Here is a 25,934-nt window from a genome sequence, read left to right on the forward strand (position 1 = left end):
AAACGGTGGTGTTTTCCTTTAAAGATGCCTACAGGAGACAAACAAATGATAAAGAAAAACAGATGAAAACGATTGTTTTTGAGAGTCTGTTAAACTTTATTGATTAAAAACACAGTTGAGATTCACAAAAATAGTGCACTACTTGGAAATAGAAGTGAATTTTGTTAAAATTATAGATCTTTGTTAAGTTATAGGTCTATCTTATGAACATTAAAATGTTAGCTTATTTGCAGGATATATGCAGAGGTTGTGCATATTGTTTACTTCAGACAAAAGTTAAAATAAAAACAAACAATCTGCGTTAGGTGCCGAACAGATGAACGTCATTCTGCTTATGATGTAAAGAGGAAACTAAAACGAGTTCATTGCACTTTGTGACAGTGTTTTGTGCTAATGTTTAGTGCATCATGAATAATCTAAGAAGACTTCATAACGCTGCAAGTTCTACGATAAATGTTTCCAAGTGATATTCACATTTCAAGAAACAAGAATGTCATCTACTCTTAAAAGGAATAAAACACTGTGCTTTGAATAAAGCAGTCGAAAAATTTCTACAAGCACTCGGTTCATACAGACAGCACCGCACACACAAATGACAGTTTTCCAGGTACAAACACCTCAAAAACGCCAACACAAAAACATTTAATTTCTCTGAAGAATTTCTGTAAAGGAAAATAACCAGCCAGCTGGTATTGAAGAATGGGCGATGGGTGAGTTTCTGCATACTGGAAAATAAGTGTAAAATAATGTCATCAGGTCGATTTAATAAGAATCACCAGTAGTGACTGAAGTCATTTAAAAAATAAACTGAAGAATTAAACAGCCATTGGACCGGCCCTGACTGTATTTAGAGTGACATTAAAGGGACATTTCACCAAAAAATGAAAATTCGGCCATCATTTTCTAATCCTCATGTTGTTCTAAGTCTGTATGAATTTCTTTTTTCTGAGGCACACAAAAGACGATATTTTAAGAAATGATGGTAAGCACACAGCTGATTTTAACCCTTAAATCAAATAATATAGAAGTATTGTGATAAATGATGAAAAAGATATTTTGATAAATGGTGGGAAGCACATGAATTCCATCATATTTGTTTTTCCTACTATGGAAGTCAATGGTTATAATCAGCTGTGTGCTTACCATCATTTATCAAAATATATTATTTTGTGTTTATCAGAAACACTGGAAAAAAACATTCATTCAATTAGAAAAAAAATATTCATTTAATTTACTCGATTTTTTTAAGGTAAGTGGTTGCAATCAATTTATTTAAGCTACATTTAAACAATAAAAATTAGACAAAAAATTATTTTTGTTTAAATGTAGCTTAAAATAAATTTATTGCAACCACTTACCTTAAAAAATAGAGTAAATTTAATGAATATTTTTTTTTAGTGAAGAAAAATTCATATAGGTTTAGAACAACATGAGGATGAGAAAATGATGAAAGAATTTTCATTTTGGGTGAACTATCCCTTTAAACATAGCTTGATTTCAGACCCAATTTTAATTCTGTTCCAATAAATTTAATAATCCATTTAAAAAAATTATATAAATGCTGTTCGGCCACCAAAAAGTATTGGGGTGTAAGAGGTAATCTAATAGAAAAACACATCTGGATCACATATCACCCCAAAATAAATAAATGTATAGTATTAATTAAAGAAAGTGAAGTCTGTTTTCTTTGCAAATTTTTTTTTAAAGCTAAATATATGTTAATGTTTTCTATACATGTTGGGGGAAATATGTCCTGGACATGTTCTCATGAGATTTACCCCTATAAAGTGCAATAATTGATTTTTATAACACTAGAATAAACTGTAGTGAGGAAATATTGTGTCGCACAGCAACGTGTTATTTTTTGTTCATTTCTGCAGGGCCATGATAAAGTCTGCTTTAGAAAGCAGAACCTATTTAGTTTCAAAACAACAGACGAGACAAGGACGTCGAGACCAACGTTCGTCCTTTCATAGTATTCAGACCGGCTGATACTCCAGGATACACATCAGTAAAGCTCATACTGAATCAGGATCTGATGCTTTTCTTAACATTTAGCAGACACTGCAACATCAACATCTTGAATCAGACTCAGACAAAAGCAAAATATCAGACACAAATATGTGCACACAAACAAGATGTTAGTGGCTCAAGATCTTCGACCAAAGGGAAAATCTTTACTCGGGGAGATCTTTCATAGTCTATTTCAAAATGTTTTTGATTGTGCAATATTAGCAGAAAACACTGATAATAAACAAACAGCTCAGTTGACTCCTGGAGATGATAAAAGTGGTTTGGCACACAGTCCAGTCTCCAGAACCTGCCGAAATCTAATGGCTTTCGATGACCACAGGCTCATACACACCAGCAGAGACCCTTTAAACAAAACACAAACAGAGAACCATCAGTGATATGTGTATGTGTGTGTCTTTATCAGTTGTGTGTTTGATCAGGACTGTGTACAGGTGTGTGTGTCAGATTACCTGTTTCCAAGGTGGATGCCACTCAGCGCTGTCGTTCCATCTTTGCTTACGAACAGTCTCAGGTTACTGTCTAAAGACACGAGAGACAACAGAAATATGGTGAACTGTCAAGACCACGAGGACCACTTGATACAATTTGAGTCAGATCATAAACTCTTACCTTCATTGTTACTGATATCAGAAAAGTTTTGGCTCTGAACGATTTTCTCCACAATATCATCTGCGTCTATACGCGTGTCATTAACCCAGGATGGGTGATCCTCCACCGAGTCCTGTTTCCTCCTGCGACAAACACAAGATGTATTTACAACAAGACTCCCGCTGCAGAGACATGAATGCCCGCTGTGATGTGGCCGTACTGTACCGTAGAGGTCTGTTTGAGGGTAACATGGGTCGTGGTGGTCTCGGAGGTCGATCAGGACGGGTGTCGGTCTCGGAGGGAGGGTCTGCGCTCACACTACTACCTGTAGACGTGTTCCGACGATGGGTTAAATCAGACAAACTGGAGGAACATGAATGTTCTGTGCTGTACCCTGAACACACACAAACACACACGCAAAAGTTACAATTTGAGATTTTATGCATGGTAATAAAGTATTCAATTAGTAAATAATGCATAATAGAAGTCTTTACGAATATATGCAATGAACAAAAACAATAATAGCAACTGTTTCAGACTGTCTGTCTGTCTGTGTCAAGTGTTGGTAGGATGTTAAACAAACATTCCCATAGAGCGCCAGCATCCCTAGAGAGCAAAGTATTGAAAAAACAGGAAGCTATAGGAAACTGCTTCCTGAATCTGTAACCGGGTTGACATGCAAAAGGAATGTAAAGATTTACGGTAACTTCCCATCCTGTTTGGGGAGACTCGATGTAAAGCAGTTAACTCACGTACACACCTGACAGTTTGCTCTGTTGACTGGCATAACTTGAGTTACGTGAATGACCCGTGTGAAACGATTCATCTAGACTCTGATCCGCCTCCTCAGAAAGTCCTAAATAAATCAGATATTGCACAGAAAATTATTAATGAAACTTTTAACGAATCATACCAAAAGGTACCACAGTACTACGGTACATTGTTTTATTAACATACAACATAACAGTTAGAGATGCGCCAATATGAATTTTTTCCACCGGTAGACGATTATTCACACTTGATATTTGCTGTTAACGATGCCAGTACCGATAGTTTGGTGGTTATGTTAACTTAATTCTGAAGATTAAATTTTTGAATGTTATTTATTCATATAATGACCGTTAACATTAACGGGTGTGCATTATTTTCAAATAATTCAAAGGACCGGAGTCAATTATTCCGCTTATACCACGGTTACCACAAACATTGCTCTGGTGGCTATTTTAAAGACATTTGACAAGTTAGGTGTACGGTTATCGAAAAATAATGCATAACCGTTGAACATTTCTCAAGCAATGGGAATACAGCATTTAACAGACCCGTGGTATAACTAATGTTAACAAATACAACCTTATTGTAAAGTGTTACCATAATATCACAATGCAATAATATGCTTCTATTTTATTAGACCCAGATATTTTACAGGACATTGATACTCTTACCAGAACTGACTCTCGGTTTGGTCAGTCGTGATGATGGGACATCAGATGTCCCCTCCCCTTTACATCCCGGCTGAAGCGAATGATCTTGACCTGCCACTGATATACATTTGGCTGTGCTTGGTGGCCTAAACACATCGAAAGTAAGACTTTTACACTCATCACAGGTTATAATTATCATCTGTCGCATTGTCTACTATGTGCCTGTAGGGGGCACCAAAGCACCATTACAGATAAAGAGACACTATGCCAACACTCACGTTTTAAAACACGGATCTCCAGATAAGAGGGTCATTCCAATGGTCACCTTCAAAAACATGAGAGAGAATTAAAGAGATAGTTCACCCAAAAGGAAAATTCTGTCGTTATTTGTTGTTGTCAAATTTCTTTGTTTCGCCAAACACAAAAGAAAATATTTTGAGCAATGTTTTTAACCAAACACTTTTTGAGCACCTTTGAGCTCCATCGTATTTTTATATAAGTCAATGGTGCTCCTGCTCGATTACAAATATTGTTCTTTGCAAATGATTTTTGGGTAAACTATCCCTTTAAAACCTAATCTGATTTAAAGGGACACTCCACTTTTTTTGAAAATATTCTTATTGTTCAGTTCCTCTAGAGTTAAACATCTGAGTTTTACAGTTTTGAAATCCATGCAGCCGATCTCCGGGTCTGGCGGTACCACTTTTAGCATAGCTTAGCATAATCCATTGAATCTGATTAGACCATTAGCATCAGGGTCAAAAATGACCAAAGAGTTTTGATATTTTTCCTATTTAAAACTTGACTCTTCTGTAGTTACATTGTGTACTAAAAGTAAAATTGCGCAATGATATTACGCAGTGCCCGAAAATAGTCCCCAGCTATTGAAAGTTACTAAGGGGACTATTTTCGGGTGCTGCGTAATATCATTTCGCAATTTTACGGCAGCAAAGTCCTTGATTATTACGCCAGAATGAGAGTATAGTTCCTAACCATATCGGCCTAGAAAATCACAACTTTTAATTTTCTGTCGTTCTTAGTTCACGATGTAACTACAGAAGAGTCGAAAACTCTTTGGTCATTTTTGAGCGCGATGCTAATGGTCTAATCAGATTTAATGGATTATGCTAAGCTATGCTAAAAGTGGTACAGCCAGATCTGGAGATCGACTGAATGGATTCCAAAAAAGTAAAACTCAGATGTTTAACTCTAGGAGAGCTGTAAAATGAGCCAATTTTCCAAAAAAGTGGAGTGTTCCTTTAACACTGAGAGCTGATTACGGTTTGACTTCTGACCTTTAGGATTGAGTTGTCCTGTCGTGTGTTTTTGGTGTCGTATCCCTCCAGCAGACAGCAGCGTGCAATGGAGCCAGAACCAGCAAACTCTGCCATATTCAGATCGGCAAAGCCCAACTGAAAATTTCACAAACATATTAAACATCAGACAGCTGTTTCTCCTTAAGAACTGAATTCCTGTCATTTTCTGCCAAATGTGCTGATGTTAAATATGATTTAATAATAATCTGACAGATGTACGGAGCCCATGAAGAACATCGGTCTCAGCAGTTTAAAATCACAAAGTTTCATGATTCAGCTGGGCTATAACTGATGGCCTATTTGGTTACTATCATAATAAACTGGATGATATTTTGTAGAAATCTGATAACCTAAACCATATGCTCTTCATTTATGAGCAGACTTTAAATGGAAACAAAAAATTTTTTGTTTTAAAGCTTAAAACATAGCAAAAGTTGTCTCTGATATTCCTTTATTGTTTTTCAAATGGGAACATATTTACATTAAAGCGGGGGAATTTCATGCATTCTGACACATTAACACAGTTAAAGAGTTGGTTTCCTCATGCTTAACATATGCAAAGTGTCAAAAAAGCAGTTGGACGTGTTACAGAGTATTTCTGTGCCCAATGCAACCCACCAAAACTTTTAAACGCGGCTGAAAATGCCTTAAGGACACCGAATGCCAGCTGTTTTTCAGCCAAGCTCTTTGGTAGCTGTGATACTATTGCTGTGAGCCGGTTGGTTGATGTGGTAATGTCCCGCCCCTCCTCCACTGTAATTGGACGGCCGTGTGGGAACTGACATTGATGAGCGGAGCTTTTCACTCAAAGTTGAATTTTTTTTACTCTCGGAGCTCAGCGCTGAACACGGAAAAATCCCCAAGCGCTGGTTTTCACCCACTAGCTGCTTGCTTATTTGAAAAACGCTGAGTTTCCAAATGTTTATGGTCAATTTTAATCACGATTTTTGCTGTATAATAAAGTTAGTTAATAAAGTTTGGATATATTTACGATAGGAAATTTAAAAAATATCTTCATGGAACATGATCGTTACATAATATACAAATGATTTTGGGCAAAAAATAAAAATCGATAATTTTGACCCATGCAATATGTTTGCCTTTTTTCAAATGAAGAGTTTGGTTTAAAAACGCAATAAATCCATTTAGACTAATTTCCGTAAAAACTTTTTTTCTATAAAAAATGCTTTTAATCTATAAAATCGATATATAAATTTGCATTCATCTTTGCCATGTTATATTCATTTATTTGACTAGTGGTATACACTGATTTAAAAAATAAACATTAATGGCATTAATCAAAACATTTACTTTGTCATATTAAGAACACTGTCATTGCTGCTGTTATACTTGGGAAGTCGTCGCTGAACTTTTTTGACAGCGATCAGCTGTAAAAAGTTTTGGTCCGGCTCGATTTTCGTTGACTTTGAGTATAAAAATAATGGAAAGTTTTTCATAAGATCCCCTGGGGTCAATGTGTTAGCATGACAGAAGCTTGATGCTGTCGGAAGAACAAGCAACAACCGGCATTTATCTGTCTCCCGAGTGCCTCTCACGTAAATTATTCACGTAAATTTTAATTGCTTACTTTCTTCCACGTCACAGACCAACAAAAGTATTATTTTGCTTTTGTTTGTTTGTTGATCATGAAGCAAAAAGTAGATGAGGAAAAGTAGAATTTTGTGTGTATTCAAATGCACCATGGAATGGTGCGCTGTGATTGGTTAAGTGGGTTTATGGCATTCTGCTGAGATGGAGGACTGGCGTTTATCGCATTTTGGGAAAAAGGGAGAAAAGATGACAGAATAACACGGCGGATATTGGATTTTGTGTAAAATTAAGAAGTTACTTTTAAATACTAACCTGATATAATATTGATTTTGGCGGTAACTCATTTTTTTTTAAATGGCGTTTATCGCGTTTTGGAACCAAACTCTTCAATTATACCTTTGACTTACGACTGGTTTTGTGGACCAGGGTCACATATTATATTACATTTCTTTCAATAGATCCTCCTAAAATTTACATACTGCACCTTTAAATATATGTCAATTGCCCTTTAAAGATCAAAGCGTGATGATTTTATAGCTTCATTATGATTTCGATTTGCCAAAAGCTCAAAATAATCTATAAAAGGCACTATATGTGTACCAATACCTGGTCTTTTACAGTTAACAATTTTACAGACACAGTTACATTGACAAAGTTTGTACTTGAACAAAGCGTAATGACTACAGCAGGTCTGATCATCAGGTAAATGTTTAGTAGGTTTTAGGTCAACATCCTGCTGGTTTACTGTAACATCTTACTCACTTCTTCCAGCGTCTCTCCTAAGAAAGAGGGACTATTTATAGATCAGGAATATCCAAACTTAGCCACACAGGAGAGGAAAATACAGCGTCGCTGGACTACCACAGAGTGGAACTTTCATTATCTTTGTGCGCTATCTAGGGCACTTAAATGAGTGACAGGGGGCCATTGCTTATGTAAGACAAACATCACGTGTATAAATACAGTGATCACATGAAAAGAGCTTTAAATCTTGTGTTTACAACATTACTTTAGCCAAGTTAACATTGTCACATGATCATACTGTAAGTTTAGTGTGATGTTGACTATAAAGTGTTTATTGTGATGTTTGTGTTCACAACAATAAGATGAGTTTAACTACATTATTATAAAAGATATATGTAAATATATGTGATGTGAGATGGGTTAGTCATAGCAGAACTAATAAGCGGTAACTAAAAAAATACAATGCAGCAATTTCAATCATCTTGTTTTTTGATGATAGTTACAAATGTGAACTTATGCACTCGGCTGTATAACCAAATCTTTGTTCTATATATAAACGTGTGTAAAAGGGAAAGATGTGGAAGTTGTCACTTACTTTTGAATATGCTTTTCCTCCTTTGAGTTCCTGTAATGAAAACAGGAAGAGTCTCACGTTCAGTGACTCAACTTTCTCGAACATCCCATGCATATAACCTATCCCAAAATCATCTACACCATGCTTCCATGTTCCAACACTACAACACCTCTCACACGAACCCTCTTCTTAGACTTTAACCTCAAATAACCTCGAATGTAGTGTCATTTTAATATAACCAAGATAAACTAAATCTCACCTTTCGTACAGAGACTCGACACATACAGGGGTCCAGGACACCAGTGTTAGGATTGGCGCTCAACTTGCATACAAAGGAGAACCTCTTTCTCCATCTGACGGAGTTCTCGTGGACTTCTTCTCTGTGGGTGAAAGTTTCAACAGTGTTATTGATTCAGATCAAACAGTGCAGATCCAGACAGACGAGATGACATGTTGATGTTAGCTGTGATATCTATACTCTTGACTAATGCTCAGGATGTTTGTTATGGCTGCTCATGCAAGTAAAAGATTCGAGACAGTTTGTGACTGGAGATCGTCCAGACCTTCAAAGGCAACAAGCTGCGATCAATCCAACCACACAACAACTCCAAATTCCACTAAAAAGAACTTCTTAAAGGAAAACACCACGTTTTTTAAATATTTTACTATGTTCTTACCTCAACTTAGACGATTAATACATACTCATCTTTTTTTCAATGCATGCACTTAATCTTTGTACAGCGCTAGTGAATGTGTTAGTATTTAGCATAGCCCCATTCATTCCTTAGGATCCAAAAAGGGAACACATTCACAAACGCTGTACAAAGATTAAGTGCACGCATTGAATAAATTAATTTGTCTAACTTGAGGTATAAACATATAAAAATATTGAAAAACGGTGGTGTTTTCCTTTAAGAAGTTCTTATAGTATGGGTCAAAACGATCAATCATCAAAATCATTAAGTAAACAGTCGATCAATTTAAATCTAAACTTAAGTCATTCTTCTTTAACAAAACATTCAGATAAAATGTCCAGTAAATGTACTTATCCCGCAATAGTTAGTTTGTCTAGAACAAAGCATTCACACAACTCATCTGGGTAATATACTTATGCCGCAATAGTTAGCCTGTCTGGAACCGAGCTGATTTAAACCACAATACTGTATGACAATTGCATTACATTTGAACGGCCCCTACGCTAATAGGATTCTGTTTCTCTCTCCCTGTCTCGACCCCGAGGACAATGAGACAAACAGACCCAGTTCCTGCTGCTGTGAAGGTCATCACACCACTGACCTACTGACCGTCCTTCAACGTGATGCCCAGCCGATGCCTGACCAATGACCACCGGCGGAACCAGTTTAATTCAATTACCCTTTCACATACCTAATAGTATTTATATATATAAAGATACATGTATCTCTCTCAGGGGTTTTCTCCTCCTAGGAGTTTTCCCCCTGGACTAGCCAGGACTGTATATGTTATATTACTACTACACTTGCTTGTCTATGCTTTTCCTACATCTATTAACGTAAAGCTGCTTTGAAACAATTAAAAATTGTGAAAAGCGCTATATAAATAAAATAAAATTGAATTGGATTAAAGATCAAGTTTCATGAAGATATTTTGTAAATGTCCTAATGTAATTATAGCAAAACTTTATTTTTGTCAGTGGATGCAGTTGCTGAAGACTTAATTTGGAAAACTTTAAAGGCGATTTTTTTCTCAATATTTAGACTTTTTTTGCATTTCTTAGATTCCCAAATAGATGCATCTCAGCCAAATAAGGTCCTTTCCTAACAAAACATACATCAACGGAAAGCTTTCTGGTGATGCAAAATCCCAATTTCAAAAAATTTACCCTTATGACTGATTTTGTGATCCAGGGTCACATATGGTATGGTTAAATGACTTACATAATTCAGCTTCTTTACAAACATACTTGTAAACACAACTCCTATTTACTATACAAATACACAAGCAGTCTAAATAAAAAACATACACAAAAATATAAAAGTACACACATGCAAACTCATAATTCTCTTTTGAGGACATAAAAATAACCAAGAAGAAACACTATTGAATATTCATGAGATCCTGACCATCTGCTATACAAGCATGCATCTAATAATAAATCTGAAAAACAGCATTCAGCTCTCCCTGAACTTCACTTCTGCTTGAATAAAAAAAAAACATTTAATATATTCATGATAACAGTTAGATTTGTCCAAGTACAAAGAACAAGCAAGTGTACCAAAAATTAAATAAAAATACAGAACCACAGACTGCTTGCAGTCGTGCATAACTAATATTACTTCTCACAGATCTACAATTTAATATCAGGTAGATAAAAAAACCTATGGAAGGATATTTACACAACGTGTCTTCATAGATTTGGCTTAAACACAGACATCAGCACTCTGGGACAGAACCAGAGCAGAGCCACGCAAACATCTCGCCGGTGACGTGGATTATAGCCAACAGCAGCATCTGTTTCTAATCCTTCTACACCCTCAAATACAAACACACACACACACACACACACACACACACACACACTAAGGAGTAGCACGAGGACTCACTGTTATATTCGTGTGCATGTGTGGTTTCTGTATTATTCAAGTAGTTCGGTTTGTAGTGCATTGCATTAGCAATACAAAGGTTATGGGTTTGAACCTATATGAACACACATTACTAATAAAATTTACTTTGGATAAAAGCATCTGCCAAATGCATAAATGTAAATGTTCAACTCATACACACATTTAATTAACATGAGGATTGTTTGGGGTAGTTTAGGACATTTTATTAGCTTAAGCAACATTTATACAAATGTGAGGAATGTGGAAAAATCTGTTTATTGTGTGTGATGGTGCAGAAGTAAAAACAAAAACTTTCACATCCTAAGATTCTCTGGTTGATGGCCAAGTGCACTTCAACCAAAAAAGTTACAGAAACTTACACAAACACATTCAGTGTCTACAACAAACAAAGCAGCACCATTTTTTTGGTTTAAAGGAAAACACCACTGTTTTTAAATATTTTACTATGTTCTTACCTCAACTTAGACAAATTAATACATCCTTATCTTTTTTCAATGCGTGCACTTAATCTTTGTACAGCGCATCGTGAATGTGTTAGCATTTAGCCTAGCTCCATTCATTCCTTAGGATCCAAACAGGGATGAATTTAGAAGCCACCAAGCACCCTATTTAAACACTGAGTAGTTACACAAGCAAGTATGGTGGCACAAAATAAAACATGGCGATTTTTTTAAGCAGATAAAAAATGAGAACTATATTTTGTGGCAGAAGAGCACTTAGTTTGCAGCACTTCAACATCGGCGTGCAGGAACATCATCACTCCTGACTACTACAACAAACTAGTGCTTTTCCACCACACAATACAATTTTTTTATCCACTTAAAAATTAGCACGTTTTATTTTGTGCCCCCATACTTTCTCGTGTAACTACTCATGTAAAAGTCTTTAAAATAGGGAAAACATGGAAGTGTTTGGTGGCTTCTAAATTCATCCCTGTTTGGATCCTAAGGAATGAATGGGGCTAGGCTAAATGCTAACACATTCACGACGTGCTGTACAAAGATTAAGTGCACGCATTGAATAGAGATAGGTATGTATTAATTTGTCTAAGTTGAGGTAAGAACATAGTAAAATATTGAAAAACGGTGGCGTTTTCCTTTAATAAACTCATCCAGGATCATCAGAGGTCATGAATCTAAACAGAGATAGGGCTGCACAACATTGGAGAAAATTGCAATTACTTGCTAAATGGTGTAAGGGGTGTGTCGATAAACGATAGATTGTCCATATTTCTGCCTATCAATGCATTACAAAGCATGTGGGCTTCCCCTAATACAGGTTGCTCGGACTCCTTCTCGAACCTGAACTTGTAACTGCAATCTTAACTCTTTCCCCGCCATTGACGAGATATCTCGTCAATTAAGAGAAAACGCTTCCCCGCCAATGACGAGATTTTCCGTCTTTCCGCAATACCGCTATTATCCACCAGGTGGCGCCCTTCCGCAACTTTTTAAAACTGGAAGTATTGCCCTATGGCAAGCTGCTGCATGTCCGTGTCTGTTTTAAAGATCGCTCTGGATGGGATCTCTATGAAAAGTCCATCACAAAAATGGAATTATCTCTGCTTTTTGCTCAAAATATGGTGTTTTTGCAAAAACCTACCCATATTCAAAAGCTGATTGCAAAAGAACCACTAAAGGTAGGATGAAACGGTTTTTTTTTGTTTGAAAGCAGAGGGTCTGTTCTTTAATTTGGTATATTGTATGTTTATTTATTTAAAGAAGAACATTTTCTGGAAGGCATTAAACTTTGGTGAAAATCATGAAAAACGCTGGCGCTGGCTGGCAACTTTTTTTAAAAACGCTGGCGGTGAAAGAGTTAAAGGCTGACTATAGGGCGAACTGCCTATTGGTGTGGGACGATATGCGTTACAATAATACTCTTTTAAATCAAATTTAATAATAATAAAATATATTTAAAAAACAAAAAAATTAAAATGTTTCAACATACAGTCTCTGCTATCTGCATCGACCAAAAACTCTGACTATGCGTTCATAAGCTTTTGAAGTATTAAAACCATTGCAATGTGTGTATTGCGATATGCATGCTTGCAATATTGCTGTGTATATATCGGGACCCTAAACACAGAGAGACCTGAATCTTCTCCTGCAGCATCAGTGTTCATTCTCTCCCCCACCACAATCTTATCCAACATTCCACAGGCCATGGTACTTTGTTGTATCACCGTGGTAACCACAATCTCCTTGTGTCCACGGTAACACTCATGAAACAGAAAAGGAAGGGCACAAGTAGTTAAGTGTGAAAAACAGAGAGCCTATCTCCATACTAGAATATCACCTCAGTAGTCTCAGTACTGGCTGTTAAGTTAACTCAGTCCAAGTTATGTAACCCTCAAAACACCACCATAGCAACCATCTTGCAATGTCCTAGCAACCACCAAAATTACAAAAGTAACTGCACAGCACTGTGCTAAACACCGTATAAAATACCATAGATAAAGCAACACACCACACTAAAATAGTGCTCTGTTTGGCACAGGCGAACACTATTTACAATGTTTTAATCATTTCTGTGCTAAATTCCAAGCAATTAAAAATACATTTCTTAAAACTGCTCATCATTACATATTCAAAAGAGCATCTTTATTATAAACAGCACTAAACATACGACACACAGACTTTGTGTGTTACCCTGGTAAACACAAGAGCATTTTCTCCTTTCACGCTTAGACCCGTCTCCCACGGTAAACTCAATCAGCGCTCGTGAATGGGCCGATTGTTGGGAGACTCGGGACAATTTAGACCGTTGAAAAGACTCGTGAGTGAACGCCGTGAGAAATAAATATGCATAAGATGCTCGCCGTGCAGCCTGGATGAAGTGAAGAGGGTCACTGGGTGCAAAATCACAGACAGGTGTGTAAAGAATTATAAAGCCAGGTTTATTAAAATATCAGTAAATAAGGATGTCTACTATTATTAAAAGAAAAAATATTTTTTAAATACTGTTATAGCAGGTAATATTAATATAGCATGTTATATTAAATATTAAATTAATATTAAAAGGCGGGACCTATGGGCTTATTTCCTCTATTCTAATTAAAGGGTTTGTTTATGATGTTTAAATATGTGTGGCACATTGGAGCAAAAAAATATATATATAAATAAATAGGACTGGCATTTATCGCATTTTGGGGAAAAAGGGAGAAAAGATGACAGAATAACACAGCAGATGTAACAAATTTTAAGATGTAGGTCCTGCACTCAGAAATAGAAAACAAAGAGACTTATTAAAGTAAAAACTATGAAAGAAGACATACCCCTCCCCATTCCACCCCTTCTTAGAGAGCAACACAATAGTCACAATGACCTACTCGAATTCAATAGTCATCCTTTAATACGACTTATTTACATACACTTCAAACCAAAGTGCAGGAAGATGCATTCAGTCCAGATGATTTAATACTGATATTTACACAAACAGAAACCATGTTTGAATATGTCAAGCTAAAATCATACAGTGAATGAAATACCCAAACCCCCATTACATTTTTTTACACGTTTACATCTATTACATTTTCCTCTTGACATGGGAATGTCTGTCTGCTTACACTGCCGAAGCAAATGTATGTATCCGATTCATACGATTTATTATGAGGCTTGAGGGGAAAAAAATCAGGAATTGAGTAGCTTCAAACAGGCAGTGTAAATGTGGTCAGAGTCTCTGTGTATTGTATTGTTTTTTTTTTATGAATCCACACTGAAGCAAACAAGTGAACACTGGCCTACTGACACAATCTTGCAGTTCATGCTTTCCTAATGTTAAAGGAAAACACCACCGTTTTTCAATATTTTACTATGTTCTTACCTCAACTTAAACTAATTAATACATACCTATCTTTTTTCAATGCGTGCACTTAATCTTTGCACAGCGCGTCGTGAATGTGTTAGCATTTAGCATAGCCCCATTCATTCATTAGGATCCAAACAGGGATGAATTTAGAAGCCACCAAACACTTCCATGTTTTCCCTATTTAAAGATAAGTTACATGAGTGGCATAAGTATGGTGGCACAAAATACAACGTGGAGATTTTTTTAAGCCAATAAAAAATGAGAACAATAGTGTATGGCATAAGAGCACTTAGTTTGTTGCACTTCAACCTCAGGCATAATAATATTGACTGAAGTTAAGCGAAAAGGGCAGTAGACAGGAGTGAAGATGTTGATTCGCGCTGCCGAACATACTTACTTGTGTAACTATTCATGTACAGTCTTTAAATAGGGAAAACATGGAAGTGATTCGTGGCTTCTAAATTCATCCCTGTTTGGATCCTAAGGAATTAATGGGGCTAGGCTAAATGCTAACACATTCATGACGCGCTGTACAAAGATGAAGTGGACGCATTGAATAAAGATATGTATGCATTAATTCATCTAAGTTGAGGTAAGAACATAGTAAAATATTGAAAAACGGTGATGTTTTCCTTTAAGATCACAAGGAAGGCAATGCAAAACACATTTTGTAAACATCAGAGGCATCTATCATTACAATGACCTCTTATCTATTAAATGATCTGCAAAATTTGATTTCTCAATTCATCACCCTTTTAAAATCAAGCCGTAAACAGTGTTTAATGTGCAGTCTGCAGAAAAACAGACCTTGTTTATGGTGTCGGATTTTTGCGCATACTCAGGTTTCATAAGGTCTGTATCGCACCCGTGTTACCCAGATCAACAGATGATTCAGTGGAGCAGAAATGTGCAGCTCAAACAGGATTCTAATCTCTCATCCTGTAGCTCGGCCCGTGTCAAAGTCCAGATTCCCTGTGTCAGACCCTCACAGCGCTTACACAAACATCCAATCAGCCCGTGTGACGTCACATCAGACCTTCCTATATCTGCTAGCGGACGCAGAGCCGCTGACTTCCTGTCTGTGCTGGATGACATCGCAGGACACCAGAAGGTTATACTGTATAGAGGGATCATTAACTGGTAAAGAGTTCAAAACAAAACGCTTCAGACACTTCTCTATAAGGAAAGTTATGTAATAAGCAACTTAATGCCATATCTATGACATTCGTTGTTTTTAAAACACATCACAACACTCTAACACAAGCCCAAAACAGGAAGTGATAGCCAGAACGGCCAATAAATAAGAGATGTGAACCGGGTGGCCTTCACTGAGGATGAGGAACTCCAGCTGTGTACAGACGTCTGAGCGCAGGGCCAGGACGTTCTGCTTAATGCCCGAGTCACCCTGCAACAGCACCGGAGCCAAATCAGATCTCGGAAAGGAAGATTTAATAAAGACCACCGGTTCACATTAAACAGACAAAAACACTCCGACACAAACACAGACGAGCGTTTAAACACAAACACATGCTGAGTGTATTTGTGCATTAAACACAAGGTAAAACTGAGCCAACATTTATTTACATCAGTTTGAATCATGCAGTGCTGAAAAATATATTTTAGGTCAGGTTATGACTGTAAAACAATTTTACTCAATGTATTTTTTGCTGGCCACTGCAAATCTAATGACACTTGGACCTGAAACCAGGGGTTTTCTGTTTTCCTGGATTTGGCTTAAAAAGCAATCGCATTCATCAAAAAATTATGTTAGACATAATGCACTCTATAGGGTCTGCAACATTGAGACAGGACATATTAAAGAGCACCTATTCTCCGAATGATGTTTTAAAATGTCCTTTGTTGTGTAAGTGTGTATTACAGGATTCCCACACCTTAGTTAACTTCAAATTCAAGGACCTTTCAAGGACTTTTCAGGTGAAATACCCTCAAATTCAAGGACTAAATGTGAGGACACATTTCAAGTGAGAGCAAGGTTACATCGTGTTACCTTTTAAGATACATTGTTACAATTCCCTTTCGAGGGAACTCACGCTGCGTCACTGCGGTGACACTTTGGGGACGCCTCCAGGGGTAAGTGCGTCTGAATGTGTATATTAAATTCAACCGATGGTGAGGCTTAACGACAAAGACAGGGTGATGCGGGAGCCAGGAAGTATATCGCTATCTGAAATATTGCTAAAGACGGCATTACAGGGACACAGGAAGTATGCAGGGAGCTACACTGCGACCAAAATGGTCGCATATGCGACCTTTTGAACTGCCGTTGCGACCCTAATTTTTAATGGGTCGCAAATGTGCTACCTAATGTTTTAGACAATATGCTATGATTTACTATGAGCATTTATTAAAACAGAAATGTGGATCTTAAGAATACGTTTTATAACATGCTCTGAGCCATCAACACGTTGGCTTCATTTTGCGTGAAAGCACGTCGTGTCTCTCCCTATCAGTGTGCGTTTGCGTGCTCAGCTGTTTCTCAATGAATTGGGTGGGACGCGACGCAAGCGCAGTGTCTTCCTTGTTTCTGAACTTGAGCAGAGGCTTTCTTCACTGAGGACGCGGGACTCGTATGGTTCCGGGTTTATATTTTAAATGGTCTGTCGGGTCCGGTTAGGTCCTAGTTTAATTACTTTGGGTCCCAAGTCTGATTAATGTTTTGTTTATAACCCGGGTCGATCGGAAAACGTCCATGAGCGCTACCGCGCTAAAGCTCGAGTGCAGTTTCAGCGTGCCTCCGGTTTCTATGGCGAGGGTTCTTGTTACGACCACGCGCTGCATTTTCTTTCTCACATTTTTTTAATAATCTTATTATTAATTAACCATATATTTTCTTAAACCATATCCATATTAAGTTTGGACAGAGATTGTAGCAAAAAGCAATGCTAATGTCAAGCCAATTGCACTGAACGAGCAAAGCAATGTAAAGTCTGTCACCGGGACAGCAAGTTAGACTTTTAAATCTGAAATAATGAGTGGATTAAGCTTTTTAAATCAGCAAGAGAGAAATAGAAAGATAGAGCAGAAGCAGCAAAAGTGCCTTTCTAATAGAAATTATAACCATTATAACATCAGTCACATTTATAATCTATAGACCTGCACTGTCTATTAATATACTATACATAGTATTGTATTATATTGAGTTGTATAAAAGGGGTCTAATTGCTTCATATATCAGTGCAAAAACAGTAAGTCTTTTTGTGGTGCTTTGACAAACAGTGTCAGCTTTGTTAATGGCAAAGAAAGTTTAAGGTGGTTAGATTGATGAAATATAATGTGAAATTAATATTAATTTTCAATGAATCAAATTATTGTGTTGTGTCACACATTATTAGTTCTACATCACATGTATAGTAGACCATTATTTGTCAGTGGGTAATAATTGCCCTTTTCACCGGCTACCACCACCAAGTAAATTTCAGATCTGTGGGAAACACTGCAACGTTTAAGAAAACAAGGCGGTATGTGGTTTAAAAGATGGCAAGTAAAATAAAAAGCATATCTGTATGCAATACAGTTTCATTATTGTTCATTATTATCCAGAGCGCCTTAATATAACTTGAAAAAAATATGTGCGACCAAATCATATTTTGCGCCAGTAACTGAAAAAGTTGGTAGCGCAAGTGCCACCAGTGGAAAAGGTTAGTGTAGTTCCCTGGTATGGCAAGGGAGACGCAGCGTCTCGTTCCCTTCTCAGGGAACAACAGTTACATACGTAACCCGAGACGTTTTCATGTGTCAAACACAATTATGCAAAAAAGCATTTTGGTATGATTCAACATTCGCATACATACGATTTAAGTATTTTATCGAACAGTTTAGCACGTGTGCTTAAAAAGTCTTGAATTTTTATGATATTATCCTACACTACACAGGGAATAATATGTTTTTTCCAGAAAACTTCTTGCATAAAATAGATTCAAGCACTTTCAATGACCTGTATCTATGCATGTAGATTTTCAAAAACCTCCCAGGGCCTTTAATTTTTTTCTCCCAGATTCACAAACTTTCAAGGATTTCAAGGACCCGTGGGAACCCTGGTATTAGAACATATTAATAATATGCAAAAGGTACAAACCCCAAAGTAAACGATGTTGCGAGTTATCGTCTCTAATGTAAATCTCTTTTCTTGGACTACAACAAACACACGGATTGTAGGCAACAGTTTACTTCCTGGGATTGGTGATGTAGACAAGACCGACGTTATGATAATTCCTACCGCTTCGGACTCACAGCCTGAAAGTTAACCACTGTTAGCAACCGAATCTTTCAAACATGGTAAGAAGCGTTATTCAGAGTTATTCAGGCCAATCACAACGTACAGATTAGCTGGCCAATCAGGGACACAAAGCTTTTAAAATCTGTGCGTTTCAGGAAGAGAGTGAAATCTGGAGCTACGAAATTGTACGGTATGTGGAAAATAATGTTTTTTAAACATAAACCACGCAAAATATTGTATTATACCAAATACACAAAATAATGTTGTTTTTAGCAATGATATAGGTGCTCTTAAAATTATATAGTGGACTGACATATGATGTGACACAGTTAAGTATACAAACTCTTTAATTAAATCAATATATTGCAACAAATCAATCAGCCTCACTCTCTCATGGGAGTGATCATTCGAAACTATTGCTGTTGATCAATGAAGGTCTTGAGGTTTTGAAGGTCTTTAATCATATCTGACTTTTGGCTGGGGTCAAAGTAGCACATCTGCATAACAGCATAAGGTCTCCAGTCGGGACACAGAGAAACCCTGAACACATAAAACTCTGATTCTGGATTTATATCAGACATAAACGGGTGAGACTTCCAAAATGGAATCGATAAACACCAAGTCTGTGTTCCTGTATAGCTCAGTGGTATAGCATTGCGTTTACAGCACAAAAGGTCATCATGGGTTCAAGAACACGTCACATACTGATAAAAAAATTCTGCGGTGCAATGCAATGTAAGTCACTTTTGTATAAAGCAAAAAAGCAAAAGTGTAAATAACAAAAGCCCTACAAAAACCTACAATTTGGATATACAAGAACAAAAACAATGACTGACAATTTGAATGGCACACATCTCAACACTACTAGAACAAACAAAATCCATGATAACCCTACCGAAAAATCCAGCTAAGACCAGCATAAGCTAGTGTAATATCAGTAGTGATATTACGCAGTGCCAGAAAATAGTCCCCTTGGTAATATTCAATAGCAGGGGACTATTTTCGGGCACTGCGTAATATCACTACACCTGCTGCAGCCATGTTACAGCAGCAAAGTCCTTGAATATTACGCCAGAATGAGAGTATAGTTCCTAACCATATCTGCCTAGAAAATCGCAACTTTTAATTTTCCGTCTGTCTTAGTACACGATGTAACTACAGAAGAGTCAAGTTATAAATAGGAAAAATAACGTAACTCTTTGGTTATTGTTTAGCGCAATGCTAATCGTCTAATCAGATTCAATGGATTATGCGAAGCTATGCTAAAAGTGGTACCGCCAGACCCGGAGATCAGCTGAATGGATTCCAAAAGGGTAAAAATCAAATGTTTAACTCTAGGGGAGCTGGAAAATGAGTATATTTTCAAAAAAAGTGGAGTGCCCCTTTAAGAGAAATAATAGCACATCTCTCCTTAACCAGGGGCGTCAGTTTGTGTTGAAAAGTGGTGGGGACAAAAGTTTAGATGAAAAAACATTACAGCAGGACTGGAAAAATATTGAATAACGGCGCATCAAAAATGGGCAAAGTGTACAGTAGGCCGGTCAACAACACAAAAATACTCAGCATAAACCCAACAAAGTCGACTGCACATGTAACAGTCCCTGCAACACCAGCTCAACCTAACAGTGCCAAAGCACCATACTGTCGAAAACAGCAGCATGTTAAGTCAATGATTACAATAAATTCATTACATATGTAAAAGAAAACACACCATAAGCATACAACACAACAAATGTGACCCTGGACCACAAAACCAGTCGTACACTGCAAAAAATGAATTTCAAGAACAAATTTTCTTTGTATTTTAGTCTTGTTTTCAGTAAAATATTTAAAAATTCTTAAATTAAGCATTCTTGATGAGCAAAATGACCTAAGAAAATAAGTCTATTTTTTAGACCGAAAATACCAAATGTTAGTGATTTTGTGCATAAAACAAGCAAAAAAATTGCCAATGGGGTAAGCAAAAAAATCTTGAACATTTTTCTTAAACACTAAATTCAGGAAAAATTCTAGAAAAAAATGCTTACCCCATAGGCAGTTTTTTTTTGCTTGTTTTATGCACAAAATCACTTAAATGTGATATTTTTGATAGATTTTTGCTCATCAAGAAAAAGCATCTTAATTTAAGAATTTTTTGATATTTTTACTGAAAACAAGACAAAAATACTAATATTGTTTTTCTTGAAAATCTGACTTACTTAGTATTTTTGTCTTGTTTTCAGTAGAAATATCTAAAAAATTCTTAAATCAAGATGTATTTTCTTGATGAGCAAAATGACCTAAGAAAATAAGTCTAGTTTTTAGACAAAAAAATACAATTTAAGTGAGTTTCTGCTTAAAACAAGCAAGCATATCTTCCGATGGTGTGACAAAATTTTGCTTAAATTAAGTGTTTTAAAAAAAAAAAAAATTTATTTTTAGATTTTTTCTCACCCCATTGGCAGATATTTTTGCTTGTTTTAATCACAAACTCACTTAAATTGTATATTCTAAAAACTAGACTTTTTCTTTCATTTTGCTCATCAAGAAAATCATCTTGATTTAAGAATGTTTAGATATTTCTACTGAAAACAAGACAAAAATACTAAGTAAGAAAGACTTTTTGCAGCAGGTATTGTTTGATTTTGCAGAACATTTTAATCAAATGCTTTCAAAAAGTGGTGGGGACAAAATCAGCCATTTCAAAAAGTGGTGGGGACATGTCCCCAGTGTAAATGACACCTATGTCCTTAACAGACCATATATCATCCATAGCAAAAACACTGCAGGTGAATTTTAAAACTAAAGCTCTGAGTTTTTTTTTCCAGACACTAACAGTGATTTATAGTAAAAGTGATGCTTGATTCTCAAGATTCTCTGAATAAAGCCAGAACTGAAAACAAAAACATTAGCTTATATAATGTCTATGAAGTTATAGGTATTCTTTTAACTACATATAAGAATAAAGAAAGTTACATTTTGTCCACACACACACACACACACACACACACACACACACACACACACACACACACACACACACAGCTGGCTGTGGGATCTGTGTGATACACCCAGTGGTTTGCTTTCTTGTGGTTGATCTTTCAAGAAGGTTTGACTTAAAACAGCAGATGGTTTTGCAGCATTTAGAGAAGACAGCTGTCAAACTGATACTAAGGTTTTAATGAGCTACAATAACACCTCTATACCTCCATTCTCTAATGACCTGAACATAAAGCCAAATCACAGAAAATAAGTGGAGATTTTGTATTCACCCACAGGCACCAGGTTGCCCGCACATAGTCTGTGAGGTGCCTGTCAAAGCACATTCTATTAATAGTCTCAATTGTAATGTTTATTTTTTTTTATATATATATATATATATATATATTAGCTTGGCTTCTTTTATGTATGTTAACATTTGAAACAATGATAAAACATATCAACAAGTAAAATAAAATAAGTAGACTATATCAAAAAGTAGCCCCCCAGATTGTTTTATCCATTGTGGTAACCCTTGCTGACCAAAAAGGTTGGAGACCCCTGATATAAAGTATAAATCATAACAAACATGCAACATATGGTCTTATAAATAGTACAGATTCTCTTAACAGTTTAAAGAGAGTGAGGAACTTTGACTATCAGAAATGAACAATTCATATGATAATTTGTAAACATGAATCAAGCAAGCGTCTGGATATACATTGAGGAACCTGACGGTTTCAGACTTAAAACTGTGGCTCACAGTAGGTTGCTACATGAACGAGAGGAGAATCTGCTATAAATATCAATACTGTTTAAAAATAAAGTACATCTTCTAAATCCATAACTACTTATACTGATGATGGGGTAGAAGGAATGTGATTGTTAAATAAAAACATTTAAGACTTTTAATTTTACTTCAGGCCAAACCCAGTTAATTATGAACCCGTGTAACAGCTGACTTCAGTAAAGACTGGCCCGCCCAACATTCTTACAAGAGGAGACTAGACTACTATACATAACAAATAATACATTTTTATTTATAACACTCTGTATTTATGTCCAGCAAGTAAAATGATATATATTTATGACTTATTTAGAAACAGGGTCAGAGACTCATTATAGGGTCAAACTGAAGTTTGCTCTTCTGAAAAGACTTTGATGTACTGTATTTCAGATTGTAACTTTCTCTCCTGTCCACCTACAGCCGTATATAGTGCCGCTTGCTTTGTCAAGTGTATGAATTCAGCTCATGGATGCCATAAATGCTGTCAATACATCTTAATGTTTACTCACAGCAAAATATTCCTTTATAAATCTTAACCTAAGATTTAATAGCCGAACATGATTAAACAATTTTGATTTCCTACATAGAGATGAGATTTGGTGAGATAAGATGAGAATCCTAAATGAACTTAAAATTTGCTTCTTTAATATGAATTTGCAAAAAATGGTAATTTAACAAATCACATCTCAAGTTAAGATCTAAAGCTGCATTCAGACTAGCAGCAGCAAAGCGACGCAATCTCATTGATTTCAATGGAAGCTTGGCGACTTCCGGTGACATGAGCGACAGTGCCCGTGGGTGATTGGATGGGGCGTGTCCAGTTGCGCGACAAATTTGAGAAATCTTTCACTTTATGCAAATTATGAGCGACTTTCAGGAGCGACTACTAATGAGAACGAAGAGGTGGAGTTCACATCATCAGTCTCTTGTCAGTTCATTTCCCACCGTAAATATATATATAAAAAATTATTTATCATTAGTAATGTGTTGCTAAGGACATCATTTGGTCAACTTTAAAGGCGATTTTCACAAATTTAGATCATTTTTTGCACCCTGAGATTTAGGGATGCTAAACAATTAATCGCGATTAATCGTTAGCAGAATAAAAGTTTTTGTTTTGCACCCTGAGATTTATGGATGCTAAACAATTAATCGCGATTAATCGTTAGCAGAATAAAAGTTTTTGTTTACATCACATATGTGTGTAAACTGTGAATAATAAATATGTATATATATAAATATGAATATCGCGATTAATCGTTTAGCATCCCTATTGCACATTTTCAAATAGTTGTATCTCGGCCAAATATTGTCCTATCCATGAAAAGCCTGTTTTCAGCTTTCATCTTGTGTATGATAGGGCTGGGTATCGATTCAGATGTTCCAGATCGATTCGATTTCGATTCACAAGCTATCAAATCGATTCGATTCCGATTCTTGATTAAATTTTCGATTCTGGTTCTCAGGTAGGTTTTTATACTCGATTCTCGATTCAACTCAATGAATATAGATTTAATACACATACTATATTAATAAAAAAGAACAGTGAACAGCAGTTTACAAGTGGGTAATTAATAAAAAGAAATTAAAAGCCACAACACGTCTTGCTTGCAAAATCTAAAATGCTTCCATTCCTCCGTTCAATGTTTGCGGAAATACATATGAAAAAAATCGATTCTGCTCTTTGAGAATCGATTTTTAATCGACCACGTTTTAAAAATCGATTAATCGAAAAATCGATTGACTGATTTTGTGCTCCAGAGTGACATTTGTCATTGTGTAACACTGGATGTACCCAATAAATCTGCTCCTATAGGCTATAGATGCAACACTATACAAAATCACTGAACATCACAACACACACAAGACTATACAAACACTGTACACTGAATGTCTGATGGACAGAAGAACAAACATGCTGTGAATGAGCGTCATCTTTCCAATTATTATTGGAAACAAACAAACAAACAGCCGAAATATGAACTGGGAGATAAAGGACAGTGTAAAGAAACACCACAGACTGCTAGTACATCAATAAAGACTTGATCATATCATGCGTTAACAACCATTCTTTACCAGTGCTTAGAGATGTTAGAATTAATTGCAGTCACTGCCTTTAAATCACGAGAACAACAACGAGACACTAAACTGACAAATCCATTAAATGTCTAATGCATTTCAACATATCTCTCCATACTAAAGGGACGTATCCCAAAATCACAAAACAGTGTTATGGTGGAGCAGAAATGACAACAGAAAATACATCTGGAAATAATGTCTCCCTCACTTCCTTTTGATCACATGCTATGGAAAAACATCTTAATGTAATTAAATCGAGTCTGACTGATCAGCAGATCAGACTGGAGCTAAAGGGCATTACTGACAAACAGATCTATTGCAATATCCATTCATTTCATTACACATCAGAACCAACATGACACTCATTTCATTTGAAATAAAGGTTTTAGAAACAGCCTGAAGATTTTAAAGTGCATATGTTGTCAAACCCTAAGTTCTGTGATTCTTAAAAAAAACTAGCCATGTACTTCTGCGTCACAGAAACGAGACCATCAAGAACATTGTTTTCATCCAGTGGGGCTATTCAAGCCAAACATTGATATTAATGAGAAAAAACTTGCAAGCTTTCTTTTCAAAAACGTTAACCCAAGTATCACTTTCACACAAAGGAAACGGTTTACCTTGAAGATGAAGCTGTAAAATCTCCGTCTAACAGTCTGATCTTGCAGAATAAAACTCCATTGACAAAGGGCACAGCCGTCAGCTCCTCCAGAATAACGTGAGTCTGAAACTTAAACTTTTTCTTCTTCACTAAAAACGCCATGAACTTCGCTTTCTGTGACTCTATCTTGTGTTACTTAGTTTCTTCTGTGTAATGAGTTTAATCTGGAAGCGTCATGTTTTCATTGTTCGTCTGTAGAAAAAAAAACAACACAAATCACACAACGGCAGATTAACACAACAGCTGCTACATGGTTCGTGCTTATTTCCAATAAGCGTTATTTGTTTTTCTATGTTAATTTTAAGATTGTTCAGATCACAAACCCTCAAACGCTTCTGATGAGAGGAAAAAGCGTCCGAGTGTCTCGTGCAGCAGCGGCGCGCAGATGAACTGATACACTGTGATACATGTGTAACATCAATGATGAACGATGGCACACTAACAGTGTGTAGTTGTGTTTCTTGCTTTCAGATGTGATGATACTGAATCACGTTGCCTGTGTGTTTGCTGTTTTTCTACAGAGATTATAAACAAGCGCCGCCTCCACATACGCGCGCGCGCTCACGAGAAG

General features: G+C 36.4%; 1 protein-coding gene across 1 annotated transcript; it reads right to left on the reverse strand.

Moving 5' to 3' along the window:
* Positions 1-72: 72 nt before the first annotated feature.
* eeig1a (estrogen-induced osteoclastogenesis regulator 1a) lies at positions 73-25,887 on the reverse strand. The gene is made up of 12 exons (XM_065248298.2): positions 25,687-25,887; positions 25,323-25,555; positions 8,488-8,608; positions 8,250-8,279; positions 5,339-5,455; positions 4,322-4,368; positions 4,065-4,189; positions 3,383-3,478; positions 2,848-3,016; positions 2,644-2,765; positions 2,484-2,553; positions 73-2,376 (listed from the first exon to the last, which is right to left on the reverse strand). The coding sequence occupies exons 2-12, from the start codon at positions 25,463-25,465 to the stop codon at positions 2,331-2,333; spliced, it is 1,086 nt and encodes a 361-aa protein (XP_065104370.1). The 5' UTR covers positions 25,466-25,555; positions 25,687-25,887; the 3' UTR covers positions 73-2,330.
* Positions 25,888-25,934: the final 47 nt, after the last annotated feature.

Source organism: Paramisgurnus dabryanus, chromosome 11 (genome assembly GCF_030506205.2).
Source record: "Paramisgurnus dabryanus chromosome 11, PD_genome_1.1, whole genome shotgun sequence".
NCBI lineage: Eukaryota > Metazoa > Chordata > Actinopteri > Cypriniformes > Cobitidae > Paramisgurnus > Paramisgurnus dabryanus.

Bases quoted from the DNA above. Each gene is read 5' to 3' on its own strand.
- eeig1a (XM_065248298.2), bottom strand. From the start codon at position 25,465: ATGGCGTTTTTAGTGAAGAAGAAAAAGTTTAAGTTTCAGACTCACGTT. The intron at 3,479-4,064 runs GTAAGAGTATCA...TGATTTATTTAG, and splicing joins CAAACCGAGAGTCAGTTCTG to GACTTTCTGAGGAGGCGGAT. The intron at 2,554-2,643 runs GTAAGAGTTTAT...TCGTGTCTTTAG, and splicing joins TGATATCAGTAACAATGAAG to ACAGTAACCTGAGACTGTTC.